This window comes from Oncorhynchus gorbuscha, unplaced genomic scaffold (genome assembly GCF_021184085.1).
Source record: "Oncorhynchus gorbuscha isolate QuinsamMale2020 ecotype Even-year unplaced genomic scaffold, OgorEven_v1.0 Un_scaffold_1868, whole genome shotgun sequence".
NCBI classification, from domain to species: domain Eukaryota; kingdom Metazoa; phylum Chordata; class Actinopteri; order Salmoniformes; family Salmonidae; genus Oncorhynchus; species Oncorhynchus gorbuscha.
In genome coordinates, this window is record NW_025746525.1 from 71,585 (window position 1) to 92,659 (window position 21,075).

General features: G+C 43.3%; 2 protein-coding genes and 2 pseudogenes across 4 annotated transcripts in view; all 4 read right to left on the reverse strand.

Moving 5' to 3' along the window:
- Positions 1–1,348: 1,348 nt before the first annotated feature.
- On the reverse strand, positions 1,349–2,333 carry LOC124024471 (annotated as a pseudogene).
- Positions 2,334–3,048: 715 nt separating this feature from the next.
- The window catches only part of LOC124024459 (fatty acid-binding protein, adipocyte-like), a 28,238-nt gene continuing 10,211 nt past the window's right edge, over positions 3,049–21,075 (reverse strand). The window contains exons 1-4 of one of the 3 annotated variants that reach the window (XM_046338358.1): positions 4,454–4,613; positions 4,172–4,344; positions 3,943–4,044; positions 3,049–3,248 (exon numbers count right to left, since the gene is read on the reverse strand). In XM_046338358.1, coding sequence (XP_046194314.1) covers positions 3,195–3,248; positions 3,943–4,044; positions 4,172–4,344; positions 4,454–4,526 — 402 coding nt within the window. In that variant the 5' untranslated portion in view covers positions 4,527–4,613 and the 3' untranslated portion in view covers positions 3,049–3,194. Of the gene's footprint in view, positions 3,249–3,942; positions 4,045–4,171; positions 4,345–4,453; positions 4,614–17,324; positions 17,415–21,075 lie in introns of those variants that run through there. The other 2 variants (XM_046338361.1, XM_046338360.1) reach the window with 2 other exon arrangements.
- Positions 12,118–16,646, reverse strand: LOC124024458 (annotated as a pseudogene).
- LOC124024467 (fatty acid-binding protein, adipocyte-like) lies at positions 17,867–18,772 on the reverse strand. Its single transcript, XM_046338369.1, has 4 exons — positions 18,612–18,772; positions 18,330–18,502; positions 18,114–18,215; positions 17,867–17,884 (listed from the first exon to the last, which is right to left on the reverse strand). Exons 1-4 carry the CDS (start codon positions 18,682–18,684, stop codon positions 17,867–17,869), a joined length of 366 nt encoding a protein of 121 aa, XP_046194325.1. The 5' UTR covers positions 18,685–18,772.

Below are 21,075 nucleotides of genomic sequence, written 5' to 3' on the forward strand. Positions count from 1 at the left end.
GTTTGTTACAACAGGAAAATAATCCTGCAGCAATAGAACAGATTATAATTAATGGACATTTTTGTAGGGGTTGATACCTTTCTCTGCAGGGCAAATCAAGTCTGAAATTTCAATGTGGAAATTACACTTCAGAAGTATTTTTAAAGCTCAAATACAACACAAGTTTGAATTTCCTGCTGTGTAGGACAACACTCAGCAACAGAAGAGTGATCAAATGAAGAGCCAACATCTGTATGCAACTCCTTCATTCACCTAAAACCAAGAGAATGAGGCAGTTGAAACTGATAAATGATTTTATTTGAAGTGATGTGGGAAGTGGACAACATACTAAGCCCCACAACAGTTCATAGGTAAAACACATGAATCCTGAGCATTGATCAAATAAACATGCATTCTTACAACCTCAGTTTATTGGTACAAAAATATTACAAAACTACGTTTTTTCAAAGTTGCTTTCTATATAAAGCATGTTCGACAATCCCATATAGACATAACTAAAGTATTAGCAGATCCAGGTCATGTTTAACTCTATTTGTGATACATTGCAGGTGTATTTGTTCTTTTTCAAAGCTGCATGAGTTCTATTTTTACAATATTATATTTGACCTACAAATACCCCAAAACCCTTCTCTTAGTGCACTCTGATAATGAACCAAATATAATCAGTTTTGTGGACATGAAACAATAGTCAGTTCTTTCCTACCTTGGATGCCATATCTGGGCTCACAACAAATCAAATCAAATTTATTTATATAGCCCTTCGTACATCAGCTGATATCGCAAAGTGCTGTACAGAAACCCAGCCTAAAACCCCAAACAGCAAGCAATGCAGGTGTAGAAGCACAGTGGCTAGGAAAAACTCCCTAGAAAGGCCAAAACCTAGGAAGAAACCTAGAGAGGAACCAGGCTATGTGGGGTGGCCAGTCCTCTACTGGCTGTGCCGGGTGGAGATTATAACAGAACATGGCCAAGATGTTCAAATGTTCATAAATGACCAGCATGGTCAAATAATAGTAAGGCAGAACAGTTGAAACTGGAGCAGCAGCATGGCCAGGTGGACTGGGGACAGCAAGGAGTCATCATGTAAGGTTGGGGGGGGAGGCGGGTTGGAGGGGAGGCGGGTTGGGGGAGGCGGGTTGGGGGAGGGGGGTTGGGGGGAGGCGGGTTGGCGGGGATATAAGTTGTTGCCTTCCGGTCCTGATGATCACAAGAGTTCAGATGGCCCGATCTGTCCCCCAGGGCCTGTACGGCTGATTTCTCAGGGCTGTGGAGGAGCCTGCAGAATTGAGGGCTGCCGGGGACACTCGGGGAAAGTAGTGAAGGAGAAGGAAGACTGGGAGGAGAGGGGTAGTGGTTTTGAGCTTGGGGGCTTAGACTGACAGGGCCAGCCCCAGGGGTAGATTGTCATTGGGGGGCACCCTGAGTCTGGAGGTCACTGAGGTATCAGTAGAACAGGGGGATGACATTGAGGAGATGGAGCAGGGTGGGCTGCTGGTACTGTGGGGGGCTAGTGTCCATCCCTGGGGGAGTGGTAAGAGGGGGTGTGGCAGGTGGGCGGAGGGTGTCCTCAAAGCGGAGCCCCAGGCTAGTTGTCCAGGGTGTCCAGTCAATCCAGTGTGGATGTCTCAGAGGCGTAGTTGTTGAGGTGAGAGACCAGGCGTAAGCGGAGTGGGTCGACACTGTTCCAGCCCTCCATGATGCTTAGGTAGCGGGCCATCTCTGACAGACACTCCCTGAAGCCCAGGCTGCGGTAGTCCTTGGCCAGGGCGTGGGCTTCAAAATACCCTACCAGGAGAGGGAGGCAGAGGGTCAGGAACAGGAATTACACAGGAGTATACAGAGCACTACACTAGAGGAACTAAAGGACATGGAGACACTTGGTCTAATTCTGTGGTGGAGCTTGGAGGATATGGCTCATTCCCTACAAATATGCAGAAGTTTTTCTAGAAGTTTACCTATCACTTTACAGGCTTTCATCTTAAATCACATCTTTGTATCGTTTTGGTATTGACTCACCTTGTCCGCTGGCAGCATGTATCATCTTCAAATGATCCACAGTAATCTGCAACATTTCAGCTTTTTCCAATTTTGACGATCCCTGTGACAAAAGGCAAACATTCGATTAGATTGTGTTACTTGTAAAATAAATCCTAACCAAAGATGTAGAAAAGGCAGAAGTTGAGATTATTCTATGAATCTAATGTCTGTATGGTGTATATATATATATATATATATACACACACATTTACTGTACCCTACCTGCTTCTCAAACGCACAAGTCTTTTGAGATCAGTCAGGCTGTTGTTTCGGTCACGTCGCCGTTTCTCAATCATCTGTGGCTGATTTTTGAGTCTCTGACAGCATATCAAGGCGATGGTGAACCTCAATGGCAATATTTGGTGCATAATTATGCAAGAGTAATGTAATACTCAATCCTCTGTAGTTCTGGCTTTAGTTGGAGTTGTTTTCGGGGGTGACATCAAGTCATGTTCTGAAATAATCAAACACCTTTCGTAGAAACACTTGGAACAAACAGCAACGCTGCAGTCATAACAGCACCACTGGGCAGACCACTGGTCCCAGTAGTCATATTCAGAAGCACCTGAATGCTGCTGAAAAGTTCAGAATAGAACAGTCCTAAATAGGCAAAGAAATTCAGGTTTTAAAGTTGTGTAATAGCTAGTTAGCAGCAGGACGCTAATATGAAGGCATCCAGGGTTTAGTTAACCCACTAGTCAGTCATGGCAGTTTTTCATCGTAGACAAATGGTCAGTTGGACATTTCTACTTTATCACCAGTTCTCAGAATAGGTAGTGTGAAATCAATGTATTTTGCCAGGAACACTCAGTGTAGCATGCTCAAAGTAAGCCAACATTAATTTATTGGAGAAAAATTGACACTGAAATGTATTGAATGTTAGCACCACCTACAACCGAAGTAGTCAGGATAGACCAGAGATTTGCCCGTTTGTAATCCACATGGATTACGTTTGCTGAATAGGCCTCAGCCTCCAAACTGGCCTACATATTGCAATGAAGGAAATACCACTTTTCACAAAGCAGAACTGACTTTATTGAAAGCTTCATGGGATTTTGGTACCAATTGAGTCAGTGAATTTAACATGGTAGGTATTGAACAGATAACATGCATGTTATTGATTTGCTGGTGGGGGTCTTCAATTCAGCAGGCTGGAATCACACCTCTTTCTCATAGGTCCTCAGCGCCACCACATCATCCATTACACATTTCTAGAATAGAGAGCAGTACACGCTTTAGGTCATGTAATGACAACAAGTTTCAGAACCGAGAACTCAAAATGTATTGATACATTCAGTGACGAACAAACCACCAAATACATGTTGGAATCTATATTAATTTATTCTATAACAGGCACTTTACATTATGTGAGCTAAATAATGCATTATAAATTACTTTAAGGAAACTGATGTTACTGTACCCACTACAACCCCCAAAAACATGCATTCATTCCTATGGAGGACTGGTCCTACTGGATAGTGCCTATGGCGGACCGGTGGCAGCAAAGCCTCGCAATGGCAATGCCAATACATGCAGCAGCAATCCCAGGTTTATGTAAATCATTGGGTTTATTAGCACTCGATTACCATTTAATCATTTAGTTTAAAATAATTAAGAAGAGTGTTGCACATGACTGCAAGTGCTTATCAAGCCACGCTTCCCAGCCCAAACTATAAAGGACATTTTGAACACATTAGCGCGTAAAAACGCGTGCCATCCTTGTTGGTAACCCCGGGAGAACGCAATTTACTAGATGACAACCTGCATTGCATAATGATGATCACATGCAACATTGAACAATATTGCAATATCAAGCATGGACATTGCAAAATAGGCTTATGAAAAACGCATATTTTTGTCAAACCAAGCAGAGAAGGGAATAGCAAGCAGGACATTAAACCTTACCGCAATCAATTTTCCATCTTGCAACTCCCGCTCGAGCGTGGTAGTCTTGCCGTCCCAAGTTTGTTTCTGCACCAGTTTTCCGTTCTCAAAGGTCATCAGAGTCTGGAAATAGAGTAATGTCAGGAGGGCACAACTCACTAAATTTTAAAGTAATTTCTTTTTTTACAATCACTTGGAAACCACACTACTGTAACAACCGGCATGTCTATAGTGTGGCTCCTGCACCCACCTTGGTTTTCCTGTCATCTGCAGTCATCTCGTCGAATTCTTCATTCAATTTAAACTTGGCCTCTGTGGTTTTGAAAGTGCTCTGGGATTTCATTGATATTACACCGTCGTCGATGCTGAACTGCAAATTGGGCTTCGCCATATTCCCCATCTGCCGAGTAGCAAAACCCACACCTGTGAAACAAACGGATATTTATCTAATCAACTTTAGTAAGGTTCTAGATCGAAATGCAACATTGTCTTTCATTTAAAAACTACTTTATTTAATAAGGTAAGACTTCACCTATTGCCTTCATATATTCATCAAAATTCTCACTGGAAGTCATCTTCCAAGTTCCAACGAATGCCTCGACCATGTTGTAAATTTGAGCTAATCAACACCACAAACCACGTTAACGAACACTGCTTCGACTCTGCAATAATTACACCTGGGCCTGTTGTCATATTTGAAGCCTCATCTAGCACGTGCTTACCCATGCAAGCCAATCAAGTGCTAGATCTGGTGCTTCCATGGCAACAGAGAGGATGAGGGGCGGGGGATAAATTATTTTCGGGCAGGGACTCAGCCTGCACTGTCTTTGACAGGGGTCTTCAACCTTTTCTTACCCAGGGACCCCTGCCAGGCAAACCGGAGACCAAGGAACCCCAATCACATGTTAGCAAAAATATATTTAAAAACATCATGTATTGTATCTTGTCTCGTCATCTGGTGAATGATCATGTCAAGGAGAAGTAATCAACATTTTCAACTGAATAGATTTGGTAGATAGTTTTGACCTCAACACATGATAGCCTAATTGGAAGAGAACTGTAAACCCTAACATAGCCAATTAGCTAGAAAGGTAACTCAAAAACATTTTCACTAAGAGCAGCTGTTCAGCTGGTAAAACAGAGATTAAAGACAACAAGGATGTGTTGGCAAAAATGAATGTAAAGTCAAGAAAGTCTATCAGCAGCCAGCGGCCCTTGAAGCAATGGGTGCTTTTTGAAAGTGTGATTTGCTCAATAATAGGAATTGGAGAAAAAAACATACACATTTATAAAATAATATATTCTCCTCTTTTCTACTGTGGATATGTAATACACATTTTGTTTATTCCATTATTGCTAGCGATATTCATAAAAACATTTAAATCAATTCAAATATTTTTAACTTTTTTATTTATTTTAATATATACACTACTGTTAAAATTTTGGGGTCAAATAGAAATGTCCTTGTTTGTGAAAAAAACAACACATTTTTTGCACATTTAAATAACATAAAATTGATCAGAAATACAGTGTAGACATTGTTAACGTTGTAAATGACTATTGTAGCTGGAAACTTTAAAATTTTTATGGAATATCTACATAGGTGTACAGAGGCCCATTATCAGCAACCATCACTCACTCCTGTGTTCCAATGGCACGTTGTGTTAGCTAATTCAAGTCTATCATTTGAAAAGGCTAATTGATCATTAGAAAACCCTTTTGCAATTATGTTAGCACAGCTAAAAAATATTGTTATGATTAAAGAAGCAATAAAACTGGCATTCTTTAGACTAGTTGAGTGTCTGGAGCATCATCATTTGAGTGTCTGGAGCATCATCAAAATGGCCAGAAACAAAGACCTTTCTTCTGAAATTCTATTCTTCTTCTGAGAAATGAAGGCTATTCCATGCGAGAAATTGCCAAGAAACTGAAGATCTTGTATAACGCTGTGTACTATTCCCTTCACAGAACAGAGCAAACTGGCCCTAACCAGAATAGAAAGAGTGGGAGGCCCCGGTGCACAACTGAGCAAGAGGACAAGTACATTAGAGTGTCTAGTTTGAGAAACAGACGCCTCACAAGTCTTCAACTGGCAGCTTCATTAAATAGTACCCGCAAAACACCAGTCTCAACGTCAACAGTGAAGAGGCGACTTCGGGGTGCTGGCCTTCTATGCAGAGTTGCAAAGAAAAAGCCATATCTAAGACAATAAAAGATTAATATGGGCAAAGAACACAGACACTGGACAGAGGAGCCCCACGGTGGAGGTGTCATAATACCCATTAAACTTAGAGGTCAAACAGGGAAATGGTTCCAAACGTTTTTCCACCATTCATTTCTCCCATTGGGGATTTTAGAAACACTTCAAATAAGGGCTGTGTATCGTGTAGACTTCCCCTGGTGTGACGTTTTGATAACCATGTCAATCTCTATCGGACAAGGTGACTTTTATCAATATATTCTTCTCTATTTGCTCTCAGATTCTAAAATGCTAATTAGCATCAAACTAGACATCATATCAAACTTGATTTGTCACATGCACCGAATATAACAAGTGTAGACTTTACCGAGAAATGCTTACTGACAAGCCCTTCACCAACAGTGCAGTTCAAGAAAATATTTACCAAGTAGGCTAAAATAAAAGTAATAATACAAAGTATCACAATAAGAAAAACAATATCGAGGCTTTATACAGGGGGCACCGGTACAGAGTCACCGAGGCACCGGTACAGAGTCACCCAGGCACCGGTACAGAGTCACCCAGGCACCGGTACAGAGTCACCGAGGCACCGAGGTACCGAGGCTCCGGTACCGAGTCACTGAGGCACCGGTACAGAGTTACCCAGGCACCGGTACAGAGTCACTGAGGCACCGGTACAGAGTCACCGAGGCACCGGTACAGAGTCACCGAGGCACCGGTACAGAGTCACCCAGGCACCGGTACAGAGTCACCCAGGCACCGGTACAGAGTCACCGAGGCACCGGTACAGAGTCACTGAGGCACCGGTACAGAGTCACTGAGGCACCGGTACAGAGTCACCCAGGCACCGGTCGAGTCACCAGGCACCGGCAACAGAGTCACCCAGGCACCGGTACAGAGTCACTGAGGCACCGGTACAGAGTCACCCAGGCACCGGTACAGAGTCACCCAGGCACCGGTACAGAGTCACCGAGGCACCGGTACAGAGTCACCGAGGCACCGGTACAGAGTCACCCAGGCACCGGTACAGAGTCACCGAGGCACCGGTACAGAGTCACCCAGGCACCGGTACAGAGTCACCCAGGCACCAGTACAGAGTCACCGAGGCACCGGTACAGAGTCACCGAGGCACCGGTACAGAGTCACCAGGCACCGGTACAGAGTCACTGAGGCACCGGTACAGAGTCACCCAGGCACCGGTACAAGTCACCGAGGCACCGGTACAGAGTCACCCAGGCACCGGTACAGAGTCACCGAGGCACCGGTACAGAGTCACCCAGGCACCGGTACAGAGTCACTGAGGCACCGGTACAGAGTCACCCAGGCACCGGTACAGAGTCACCGAGGCACCGGTACAGAGTCACCCAGGCACCGGTACAGAGTCACCCAGGCACCGGTACCGAGTGTGCGGGGGTACAGGTCACCGAGTCAAAGAGGCACCGAGGCACCGGTACCGAGTGTGCGGGGGTACAGGTCACCGAGTCAAAGAGGCACCGAGGCACCGGTACCGAGTGTGCGGGGGTACAGGTCACAGAGTCACCCAGGCACCGGTACCGAGTGTGCGGGGGTACAGGTCACAGAGTCACCCAGGCACCGGTACCGAGTGAATACAGTAGTAAAAGTCTATATACAGCATGTGCAAATGAGGTGGGATAAGGGAGGTGAGGTAAAAAATAGGCCATAGTGGTGAAGTAATTACAATATAGCAATTAAACACTGGAATGGTAGATGTGCAGAAGATGAATGAGCAAGTAGAAATACTGGGGTGCAAAGGAGCAAGATAAATGAATAAATACAGTATGAGGATGAGGTAGTTGGATGGTCTATTTACAAATGGGCTATGTAAAGGTGCAGTCATCTGTGAGTTGCTCTGTGAGCTGGTGCTTAAAGCTAGTGAGAGGGAGATATGAGTCTCCAGCTTCAACTTTTGGTCCTTGACTCTGTATCATGCAAGATTACAAATCCTAAACGTCATCTGTAGCTGACATCTTTGCTAACAGGTATTGTGTCAATTTAAAACGTGCACGACAGTTAACAGATTTGTCAATTTAAAAACAGTTTTCCAATTTATTAATCTATTCATTACTACATTTAGCTAACCTTAGATAGCTAATCCAGAGATTCTTACCTTTGCTTCGTTTCAGCAGTCCCGTCCAGATCCTCATGGCATGTGTAGTTTATGATAGACACATTAGCCACTAATTAGCATTTCATTTTTCGGTGGTAAATACAGGCACATTTATTGATAAAAGTCACCTTGTCCTAGAGAGATTTACACAGTTATCAAAAATCACACCAGAGTAAGCCTACACGAACCACAACTATTATTTTAAGTGTTTCTAAAATCCTCTATGGAAAAAATTAATGGTGGGGAAATTATTGGAACCATTTCCTTGATTGACCGCTAGTTTTTATGGGTATTATGACTCATACTGGGGTACTTTATCTCCACCCTGCAAATTATATTAAATGTTATGTTCTGTTATTTTGTTCTGTTCTATTATTTTCTGTCCAGTTCTGTTCTATTCTGTTTTGTTCTGTTCCGTTCTATTATTTTCTGTTCTGTCCTGTTCTACTCTATTCTGTTATGTTCTATTCTGTTCTATTAATTTCTATTCTGTTCTGTTCTGTTATATGCTGTTCTGTTCTATTCTATTCTGTTCTATTAATTTCTATTCTGTTCTGTTCTATTCTGTTCTATTAATTTATATTCTGTTCTGTTCTGTTATATGCTGTTCTGTTCTATTCTATTCTGTTCTATTAATTTCTATTCTGTTCTGTTCTATTCTGTTCTATTAATTTCTATTCTGTTCTGTTCTATTCTATTCTGTTCTATTAATTTCTATTCTGTTCTGTTCTATTCTGTTCTATTCTATTCTGTTTTATTAATTTCTATTCTGTTCTGTTCTATTCTGTTCTATTAATTTCTATTCTCATCTGTTCTGTCCTCTTCTATTCTATTGTAAAGCAGTGAGGTCCATTGAGCCAGCAGATGGAGGCAGTGAACACCACATTGAACGACATTCCACGTCTTTATTTATTTTTCACAGAAAAACTCCATATTTTCATCCAACAAAGTTTGTCTGACTGAGTAACAGATTGTAAAGAACAGGGGAGGGAAGAAATATCTTGAGGGACCTGAATGTTTACTGTTATTAACATGATGGTCCTTTATGTACGCTGAACAGTTCATGACTCCAGGTCCAATAAAATACATTTCAAAATAGCTTTTGAAGTTTTGTGATTGTATGTTCATAAATGGTAGAATATGTCTCTTTCTTCATTTCCTGAAAAATTTCAGTTTTAGAGATATTACGCTTTTTCTTTCCGCTGGGACGCTGTAAACCTTTACACTAATGATTTGGCTGCAGCAAGTCTCCATCACTAGTATTCTACTGATATACAATGGTCTCTAGTGGATACATTGCATACTACTACAGCAGGAACTTAAAGGGCACAGCGAGTGTCTGTGTCCCAAATTGCACCCTATTCCCTACTGTACACTACTTTTGACCAGAGCCCCATGAGCCCTAGAAGCCTAGCCTGTGTCATCCAGCTGCCATCTTTCCCTCAGTCTTGGCCACACTATAGTCTCCTGCCATATTAGTGGGGTCAGACCAGACCATATTAGTGGGGTCAGACCAGACCATATTAGTGGGGTCAGACCAGACCATATTAGTGGGGTCAGACCAGACCATATTAGTGGGGTCAGACCAGGCCATATTAGTGGGGTCAGACCATACCATATTAGTGGGGTCAGACCAGACCATATTAGTGGGGTCAGACCAGACCATATTAGTGGGGTCAGACCAGGCCATATGAGTGGGGTCAGACCAGGCCATATTAGTGGGGTCAGACCATACCATATTAGTGGGGTCAGACCAGACCATATTAGTGGGGTCAGACCAGGCCAGTCCATATTAGTGGGGTCAGACCAGACCATATTAGTGGGGTCAGACCAGGCCAGTCCATATTAGTGGGGTCAGACCAGACCATATTAGTGGGGTCAGACCAGACCATATTAGTGGGGTCAGACCAGGCCATATTAGTGGGGTCAGACCAGGCCAGTCCATATGAGTGGGGTTAATGGGCATTGATGATTTCCTTTTAATCAATTCCTGGGTATTAATGGAGGCAACAATGGCTCTAAAACTAGGTGTCTCGACCAACCCTCATCTCATCAACCCAGAAACAAAATCTTGTGTCTGTCCACGAGAGATTACAACCAGTCAGCCAGTTAGTCTGTCAGTCAGATTCTCTGCTATATTACTGTTAGCTCCCACTTTACTCATATATAAAACATATAGTACATACAGATGTAGGATCTTAATTTGAGGCAGTTTGTTTCAACAGGAAGATAATCCTGCATCAACAGAAAATGTGAATAATGTGGATTATAATTAATGGACATTTTTGTAGGGGTTGATACCTTTTCTGCAGGGCAAATCAAGTCTGAAATTTCAATGTGGAAATTACACTTTAGATGTATTTTTAAAGCTCAAATACACTACAAGTTTGAATTTCCTGCTGTGTAGAACAACGCACAGCAACAGAAGAGTGATCAAATGAAGATTCTACATCTGTATGCAACTCCTTCATTCACCAAAAAACAAGATATCAAGGCAGTTTGTCACGACTCCCGTCGAAGTTGGCTCCCCCGCGTGGTCGGGTGGTGCTCGGAGTTCGTCGTCACCGGCCGACTAGCCGCCACCGATCCCTTTTTATGTTCGGTTAGTTTTGTCTCATTCGTTACACCTGTTCCTATTTTATGTGTGCTTGATTGTCTTCCCTATTTAGCATATGGAACCCGCCCCTTTGTTGTGCGGGATTATTTTGATGTTGACGTTGTATTCGTTGGTGTTGTTAGTGCTCTGGACCTTGTTACCCGTTGGTTTGGGTTGGTCAGTGTTTGCTCCCTGCGTGTTGGGCATTTCATTTTGATGTTGACGTTGTATTCGTTGGTGTTGTTAGTGCTCTGGACCTTGTTACCCGTTGGTTTGGGTTGGTCAGTGTTTGCTCCCTGCGTGTTGGGCATTTCATTTTGGTGTCGTATTAAAGTGCACTTTTCCCCTGGACCTCTCTGCTCTCTGCGCCTGATTCCTCGCTACACACCCAGCCAGCCGTGACACAGTTGAAACCGATAAATGATTAGAGTTTATTTGAAGTGATGTGGGAAGTGGACAACATACTAAGCCCCACAACAGTTCATAGGTAAAACACATGAATCCTGAGCATTGATCAAATAAACATGCATCTTCTTACAAACTCAGTTTATTGGTACAAAAATATTACAAAACTACGTTTTCAAAGTTGCTTTCTATATAAAGCATGTTCGACAATCCCATATAGACATAACTAAAGTATTAGCAGATCCAGGTCATGTGTAACTCTATTTATGATACATTGCAGGTGTATTTGTTCCCTTTCAAAGCTGCAGGAGTTCTATTTTTACAATATTATATTTGACCTACAAATACCCCAAAACCCTTCTCTTAGTGCACTCTGATAATAAACCAAATGAAATCAGTTTTGTGGACATGAAACAATAATCAGTCCTTTCCTACCTTGGAGGCCATATCTGGGCTCACAACAGCATTTAACATGAATTATTCATGATAAAAACATATAGGATAGAACACTTATCTATGTTCCTTTATACAGCAGTACTGACCAAGGGAGGTGGCATTAGCCTACCTCATCCCCCTCATTGCCAGAGGGGAAAAACAGATGACACAGTCAGGTACTCCTGCTTGGTTTGTGGAGTGTTGGGGGAGACAGGTTGGGGGAGACAGGTTGGGGGAGACAGGTTGGGGGAGACAGGTTGGGGGAGACAGGTTGGGGGGAGACAGGTTGGGGGAGACAGGTTGGGGGAGACAGGTTGGGGGAGACAGGTTGGGGGAGACAGGTTGGGGGAGACAGGTTGGGGGAGGCAGGTTGGGGGGGCAGGTTGGCGGGGATCTAAATTGTTGCCTTCCGGTTCTGATGATCACAAGAGTTCAGAAGGACCCGTTCTCGGTCCCCCAGGGCCTGTAAGGCTGATTTCTCAGGGCTGTGGAGGAGCCTGATGAATTTAGGGCTGCCAGGGACAATAGGGTAAAAGTAGTGAAGGAGAAGGCAGACAGGGAGGAAAGGGGTGGTGGTTGGGAGAGCTTGGAGGCTGAGACTGACAGGGCCAGCCCCAGGGGTAGATTGTCATTGGGGGGCACCCTGAGTCTGGAGGTCACTGAGGTATCAGTTGAACAGGGGGATGACATGGAGGAGGAGGAGATGGAGCAGGAGGGTGGGCTGCTGGTACTGTGGGGCGCTAGTGTCCATCCCTGGGGGAGTGGTAAGAGGGCGTGTGGCAGGTGGGCGGAGGGTGTCCTCAAAGCGGAGCCCCAGGCTAGTTGTCCAGGGTGTCCAGTCAATCCAGTGTGGATGTCTCTCTGAGAGGCGTAGTTGTTGAGGTGAGAGACCAGGCGTACTCGGAGTGGGTCGACACTGGAGGAGGAGATGGAGCAGGAGGGTGGGCTGCTGGTACTGTGGGGCGCTAGTGTCCATCCCTGGGGGAGTGGTAAGAGGGCGTGTGGCAGGTGGGCGGAGGGTGTCCTCAAAGCGGAGCCCCAGGCTAGTTGTCCAGGGTGTCCAGTCAATCCAGTGTGGATGTCTCTCTGAGAGGCGTAGTTGTTGAGGTGAGAGACCAGGCGTACTCGGAGTGGGTCGACACTGTTCCAGCCCTCCATGATGCTTAAGTAGCGGACCGTCTCTGACAGACACTCCCTGAAGCCCAGGCTGCGGTAGTCCTTGGCCAGGGCGTGGGCTTCAAAATACCCTACCAGGAGAGGGAGGCAGAGGGTCAGGAACAGGAACTACACAGGAGTATTTATTTATTTATTTATTTCACCTTTATTTAACCAGGTAGGCAAGTTGAGAACAAGTTCTCATTTACAATTGCGACCTGGCCAAGATAAAGCAAAGCAGTTCAACAGATACAACAACACAGAGTTACACATGGAGTAAAACAAACATACAGTCAATAATACAGTATAAACAAGTCTATATACAATGTGAGCAAATGAGGTGAGAAGGGAGGTAAAGGCAAAAAAGGCCATGGTGGCAAAGTAAATACAATATAGCAAGTAAAACACTGGAATGGTAGTTTTGCAATGGAAGAATGTGCAAAGTAGACATAAAAATAATGGGGTGCAAAGGAGCAAAATAAATAAATAAATAAAATACAGTTGGGAAAGAGGTAGTTGTTTGGGCTAAATTATAGGTGGGCTATGTACAGGTGCAGTAGTCTGTAAGATGCTCTGACAGTTGGTGCTTAAAGCTAGTGAGGGAGATAAGTGTTTCCAGTTTCAGAGATTTTTGCAGTTCGTTCCAGTCACTGGCAGCAGAGAACTGGAAGGAGAGGCGGCCAAAGAAAGAATTGGTTTTGGGGGTGACCAGAGAGATATACCTGCTGGAGCGTGTGCTACAGGTGGGAGATGCTATGGTGACCAGCGAGCTGAGATAAGGGGGGACTTTACCTAGCAGGGTCTTGTAGATGACATGGAGCCAGTGGGTTTGGCGACGAGTATGAAGCGAGGGCCAGCCAACGAGAGCGTACAGGTCGCAATGGTGGGTAGTATATGGGGCTTTGGTGACAAAACAGATTGCACTGTGATAGACTGCATCCAATTTGTTGAGTAGGGTATTGGAGGCTATTTTGTAAATGACATCGCCAAAGTCGAGGATTGGTAGGATGGTCAGTTTTACAAGGGTATGTTTGGCAGCATGAGTGAAGGATGCTTTGTTGCGAAATAGGAAGCCAATTCTAGATTTAACTTTGGATTGGAGATGTTTGATATGGGTCTGGAAGGAGAGTTTACAGTCTAACCAGACACCTAAGTATTTGTAGTTGTCCACCTTTTCTAAGTCAGAGCCGTCCAGAGTAGTGATGTTGGACAGGCGGGTAGGTGCAGGTAGCGATCGGTTGAAGAGCATGGATTTAGTTTTACTTGTATTTAAGAGCAATTGGAGGCCACGGAAGGAGAGTTGTATGGCATTGAAGCTTGCCTGGAGGGTTGTTAACACAGTGTCCAAAGAAGGGCCGGAAGTATACAGAATGGTGTCGTCTGCGTAGAGGTGGATCAGGGACTCACCAGCAGCAAGTGCGACCTCATTGATGTATACAGAGAAGAGAGTCGGTCCAAGAATTGAACCCTGTGGCACCCCCATAGAGACTGCCAGAGGTCCGGACAGCAGACCCTCCGATTTGACACACTGAACTCTATCAGAGAAGTAGTTGGTGAACCAGGCGAGGCAATCATTTGAGAAACCAAGGCTGTCGAGTCTGCCGATGAGGATGTGGTGGTTGACAGAATCGAAAGCCTTGGCCAGATCAATGAATACGGCTGCACAGTAATGTTTCTTATCGATGGCGGTTAAGATATCGTTTAGGACCTTGAGCGTGGCTGAGGTGCACCCATGACCAGCTCTGAAACCAGATTGCATAGCAGAGAAGGTATGGTTAGATTCGAAATGGTCGGTAATCTGTTTGTTGACTTGGCTTTCGAAGACCTTAGAAAGGCATGGTAGGATAGATATAGGTCTGTAGCAGTTTGGGTCAAGAGTGTCCCCCCCTTTGAAGAGGGGGATGACCGCAGCTGCTTTCCAATCTTTGGGAATCTCAGACGACACGAAAGAGAGGTTGAACAGGCTAGTAATAGGGGTGGCAACAATTTCGGCAGATAATTTGTGAAAGAAAGGGTCCAGATTGTCTAGCCCGGCTGATTTGTAGGGGTCCAGATTTTTCAGCTCTTTCAGAACATCAGCAGAATGGATTTGGGAGAAGGAGAAATGGGGAAGGCTTGGGCAAGTTGCTGTTGGGGGTGCAGTGCTGTTGACCGGGGTAGGAGTAGCCAGGTGGAAAGCATGGCCAGCCGTAGAAAAATGCTTATTGAAATTCTCAATTATGGTGGATTTATCAGTGGTGACAGTGTTTCCTATCTTCAGTGCAGTGGGCAGCTGGGAGGAGGTGTTCTTATTCTCCATGGACTTTACAGTGTCCCAGAACTTTTGAGTTAGTGTTGCAGGAAGCAAATTTCTGCTTGAAAAAGCTAGCCTTGGCTTTTCTAACTGCCTGTGTATAACGGTTTCTAGCTTCCCTGAATAGCTGCATATCACAGGGGCTGTTCGATGCTAATGCAGAACGCCATAGGATGTTTTTGTGTTGGTTAAGGGCAGTCAGGTCTGGGGAGAACCAAGGGCTATATCTGTTCCTGGTTCTAAATTTCTTGAATGGGGCATGTTTATTTAAGATGGTTAGGAAGGCATTTTTAAAAAATATCCAGGCATCCTCTACTGACGGGATGAGATCAATATCCTTCCAGGATACTCCGGCCAGGTCGATTAGAAAGGCCTGCTCGCTGAAGTGTTTCAGGGAGCGTTTTACAGTGATGAGTGGAGGTCGTTTGACCGCTGACCCATTACGGATGCAGGCAATGAGGCAGTGATCGCTGAGATCTTGGTTGAAGACAGCAGAGTTGTATTTAGAGGGGAAGTTGGTTAGGATGATATCTATGAGGGTGCCCGTGTTTACAGATTTGGGGTTGTACCTGGTAGGTTCATTGATAATTTGAGTGAGATTGAGGGCATCAAGTTTAGATTGTAGGATGGCTGGGGTGTTAAGCATGTTCCAGTTTAGGTCGCCTAGCAGCACGAGCTCTGAAGATAGATGGGGGGCAATCAGTTCACATATGGTGTCCAGAGCACAGCTGGGGGCAGAGGGTGGTCTATAGCAGGCGGCAACGGTGAGAGACTTGTTTTTAGAGAGGTGGATTTTTAGAAGTAGAAGTTCAAATTGTTTGGGTACAGACCTGGATAGTAGGACAGAACTCTGCAGGTATACAGAGCACTACACTAGAGGAACTAAAGGACATGGAGACACTTGGTCTAATTCTGTGGTGGAGCTTGGAGGATATGGCTCGTTCCCTACAAATATGCAGCAGTTTTTCTAGAAGTTTACCGATCACTTTACAGGCTTTCATCATAAATCACATCCTTGTATCGTTTTGGTATTGACTCACCTTGTCCGCTGGCAGCATGTATCATCTTCAAATGATCCACAGTAATCTGCAACATTTCAGCTTTTTCCAATTTTGACGATCCCTGTGACAAAAGGCAAACAGTCGATTAGATTGTGTTACTTGTAAAATAAATCCTAACCAAAGATGTAGAAAAGGCGGAAGTTGAGATTATTCTATGAATCTAATGTCTGTATGGTATATATATATATATATATATACACACACTTTTACTGTACCCTACCTGCTTCTCAAACGCACAAGTCTTCTGAGGTCAGGCTGTTGATTCGGTCACGTCGCCGTTTCTCAATAATCTGTGGCTGAGAGAGAGGTAGGATATGAGTCTCTGACAGCATATCAAGGCGATGGTGAACCTCAATGGCAATATTTGGTGCATAATTATGCAAGAGTAATGTAATACTCAATCCTCTGTGTCGTTTTCTGGCTTTAGTTAGAGTTGTTTTCGGGGGTGACATCAAGTCATGTTTTCAGAAATCGAAGTAGCACCTTTCCTAGAGACACTTGGAACAAACAGCAACGCTGCAGTCATAACAGCACCACTGGGCAGACCACTGGTCCCAGTAGTCATATTCAGAAGCACCTGAATGCTGCTGAAAAGTTCAGAATAGAAGTCCTAAATAGGCAAAGAAATGCAGGTTTTAAAGTTGTGTAATAGCTAGTTAGCAGCAGCACGCTAATATGAAGGCATCCAGGGTTTAGTTAACCCACTAGTCAGTCATGGCAGTTTTTCATCGTAGACAAATGGTCAGTTGGACATTTCTACTTGGTCACCAGTTCTCAGAATAGGTAGTGTGAAATCAATGTATTTTGCCGGGAACACTCAGTGTAGCGTGCTCAAAGTAAGCCAACATTAATTTATTGGAGAAAAATTGACACTGAAATGTATTGAATGTCAGCACCACCTACAACCAAAGTAGTCAGGATAGACCAGAGATTTGCCCGTTTGTAATCCACATGGATTACATTTGCTGAATAGGCCTCAGCCTCCAAACTGGCCTACATATTGCAGTGAAGGAAATACCACTTTTTACAAAGAAGAACTGACTTTATTGAAAGCTTCATGGGATTTTGGTACCAATTGAGACAGTGAATTTAACATGGTAGGTATTGAACAGATAACATGCATGTTATTGATTTGCTGGTGGGGTCTTCAATTCAGCAGGCTGGAATCACACCTCTTTCTCATAAGTCCTCAGCGCCACCACATCATCCATTACACATTTCTGGAATAGAGAGCAGTACACGCTTTAGGTCATGTAATGACAACAAGTGTCAGAACCGAGAACTCAAAATGTATTGACACATTCAGTGATGAACAAACCACCAAATACATGTTGGAATCTATATTAATTTATTCTATAACAGGCACTTTACATTATGTGAGCTAAATAATGCATTATAAATTACTTTAAGGAAACTGATGTTACTGTACCCACTACAACCCCCCAAAAAACATGCATTCATTCATTCCTATGGAGGACTGGTCCTACTGGATAGTGCCTATGTCGGACCGGTGGCAGCAAAGCCTCGCAATGGCAATGCCAACACATGCAGCAGCAATCCCAGGTTTATGTTAATCATTGGGTTTATTAGCACTCGATTACCAATTAATCATTTAGTTTAAAATAATTAAGAAGAGTGTTGCACATGACTGCAAGTGCTTATCAAGCCACGCTTACCAGCCAAAACAATACTAGGTATTTTGAACACATTAGCGCGTAAAAACGCGTGCCATCCTTGTTGGTAACCCCGGGAGAACGCAATTTACAAAATGACAACGTGTATTGCATAATGATGATCACATGCAACATTGAACAATATTGCAATATCAAGCATGGACATTGCAAAATAGGCTTATGAAAAACGCATATTTTGTCAAACCAAGCAGAGAAGGGAATAGCAAGCAGGACATTAAACCTTACCGCAACCAATTTTCCATCTTGCAACTCCCGCTCGAGCGTGGTAGTCTTGCCGTCCCAAGTTTGTTTCTGCACCAGTTTTCCGTTCTCAAAGGTCATCAGAGTCTGGAAATAGAGTAATGTCAGGAGGGCACCAATCACTAAATTTTAAAGTAATTTCTTTTTACAATCAATTGGAAATCACAACCGGCATGTCTATAGTGTGGCTCCTGCACCCACCTTGGTTCTCCTGTCATCTGCAGTCATCTCATCGAATTCTTCATTCAATTTAAACTTGGCCTCTGTGGTTTTGAAAGTGCTCTGGGATTTCATTGATATTACACCGTCGTCGATGCTGAACTGCAAATTGGGCTTCGCCAGATTCCCCATCTGCCGAGTAGCAAAACCCACACCTGTGAAACAAACGGATATTTATCTAATCAACTTTAGTAAGGTTCTAGATCGAAATGCAACATTGTCTTTCATTTAAAAACTACTTTATTTAATAAGGTAAGACTTCACCTATTGCCTTCATATATTCATCAAAATTCTCACTGGAAGTCATCTTCCAAGTTCCAACGAATGCCTCGACCATGTTGTAAATTTGAGCTAATCAACACCACAAACCAAGTTAACGAACACTGCTTCGACTCTGCAATAATTACACCTGGGCCTGTTGTCATATTTGAAGCCTCATCTAGCACGTGCTTACCCATGCAAGCCAATCAAGTGCTAGATCTGGTGCTTCCATGGCAACAGAGAGGATGAGGGGCGGGGGATAAATTATTTTCGGGCAGGGACTCAGCCTGCACTGTCTTTGACAGGGTCTTCAACCTTTTCTTACCCAGGGACCCCTGCCAGGCAAACCGGAGACCAAGGAACCCCAATCACATGTTAGCAAAAATATATTTAAAAACATCATGTATTGTATCTTGTCTCGTCATCTGGTGAATGATCATGTCAAGGAGAAGTAATCAACATTTTCAACTGAATAGATTTGGTAGATAGTTTTGACCTCAACACATGATAGCCTAATTGGAAGAGAACTGTAAACCCTAACATAGCCAATTAGCTAGAAAGGTAACTCAAAAACATGTTCACTAAGAGCATCTGTTCAGCTGGTTAAACAGAGATTAAAGACAACAAGGATGTGTTGGCAAAAATGAATGTAAAGTCAAGAAAGCCTATCAGCAGCCAGCGGCCCTTGAAGCAATGGGTGCTTTTTGAAAGTGTGATTTGCTCAATAATAGGAATTGGAGAAAAAAAACATACACATTTATAAAATAATATATTCTCCTCTTTTCTACTGTGGATATGTAATACACATTTTGTTTATTCCATTATTGCTAGTGATATTCATAAAAACATTTAAATAAATAAAAATATTTTTCAATTTTTATTTATTTTAATATACTGTTCAAAAGTTTGGGGTCACATAGAAATGTCCTTGTTTGTGAATAAAACAAAACATTTTTTGCACATTTAAATAACATAAAATTGATCAGAAATACAGCGTAGACATTGTTAACATTGGAAATGACTATTGTAGCTGGAAACTTTAACTTTAAGAATTTTTATGGAATATCTACATAGGTGTACAGAGGCCCATTATCAGCAACCATCACTCCTGTGTTCCAATGGCATGTTGTGTTAGCTAATTCAAGTCTATCATTTGAAAAGGCTAATTGATCATTAGAAAACCCTTTTGCAATTATGTTAGCACAGCTAAAAAATATTGTTATGATTAAAGAAGCAATAAAACTGGCATTCTTTAGACTAGTTGAGTGTCTGGAGCATCATCATTTGAGTGTCTGGAGCATCATCAAAATGGCCAGAAACAAAGACCTTTCTTCTGAAATTCTATTCTTCTTCTGAGAAATGAAGGCTATTCCATGTGAGAAATTGCCAAGAAACTGAAGATCTTGTATAACGCTGTGTACTATTCCCTTCACAGAACAGAGCAAACTGGCCCTAACCAGAATAGAAAGAGTGGGAGGCCCCGGTGCACAACTGAGCAAGAGGACAAGTACATTAGAGTATTCTAGTTTCAGAAACAGACGCCTCACAAGTCTTCAACTGGCAGCTTCATTAAATAGTACCCGCAAAACACCAGTCTCAACGTCAACAGTGAAGAGGCTACTTCGGGGTGCTGGCCTTCTATGCAGAGTTGCAAAGAAAAAGCCATATCTATGCCATATCTATAACCATGTCAATCTCTCTAGGACAAGGTGACTTTTATCAATATATTCTTCTCTATTTGCTCTCAGATTCTAAAATGCTAATTAGCATCAAACTAGACATCATATCAAACTTGATTTGTCACATGCACCGAAAACAACAAGTGTAGACTTTACCGTGAAATGCTTACTGACAAGCCCTTAACCAACAGTGCAGTTTAAGAAAATATTTACCAAGTAGGCTAAAATAAAAGTAATAATACAAAGTATCACAATAAGAATAACAATAACAAGGCTTTATACAGGGGCACCGGTACAGAGTCACCGAGGCACCGGTACAGAGTCACCCAGGCACCGGTACAGAGTCACAGAGGCACCGGTACAGAGTCACTGAGGCACCGGTACCGAGTCACCGAGGCACCGGTACAGAGTCACCGAGGCACCGAGGTACCGAGTGAATACAGTAGTAAAAGTCTACATACAGCATGTGCAAATGAGGTGGGATAAGGGAGGTGAGGTAAAAAATAGGCCACAGTGGTGAAGTAATTACAATATAGCAATTAAACACTGGAATGGTAGATGTGCAGAAGATGAATGAGCAAGTAGAGATACTGGGGTGCAAAGGAGCAAGATAAATGAATAAATACAGTATGAGGATGAAGTAGGTGGATGGTCTATTTACAGATGGGCTATGTAAAGGTGCAGTCATCTGTGAGTTGCTCTGTGAGCTGGTGCTTAAAGCTAGTGAGAGGGAGATATGAGTCTCCAGCTTCAACTTTTGGTCCTTGACTCTGTATCATGCAAGATTA

What these genes read in the sequence shown, in the direction of transcription:
- LOC124024467 (XM_046338369.1), bottom strand. Translation starts at nt 18,684, where the DNA reads ATGGTCGAGGCATTCGTTGGAACTTGGAAGATGACTTCCAGTGAGAAT. An exon ending in TGAATATATGAAGGCAATAG is followed by an intron (nt 18,503 to 18,611) that starts GTGAAGTCTTAC and finishes TTTGTTTCACAG; the next exon opens with GTGTGGGTTTTGCTACTCGG. An exon ending in CAGATGACAGGAGAACCAAG is followed by an intron (nt 18,216 to 18,329) that starts GTGGGTGCAGGA and finishes CTCTATTTCCAG; the next exon opens with ACTCTGATGACCTTTGAGAA.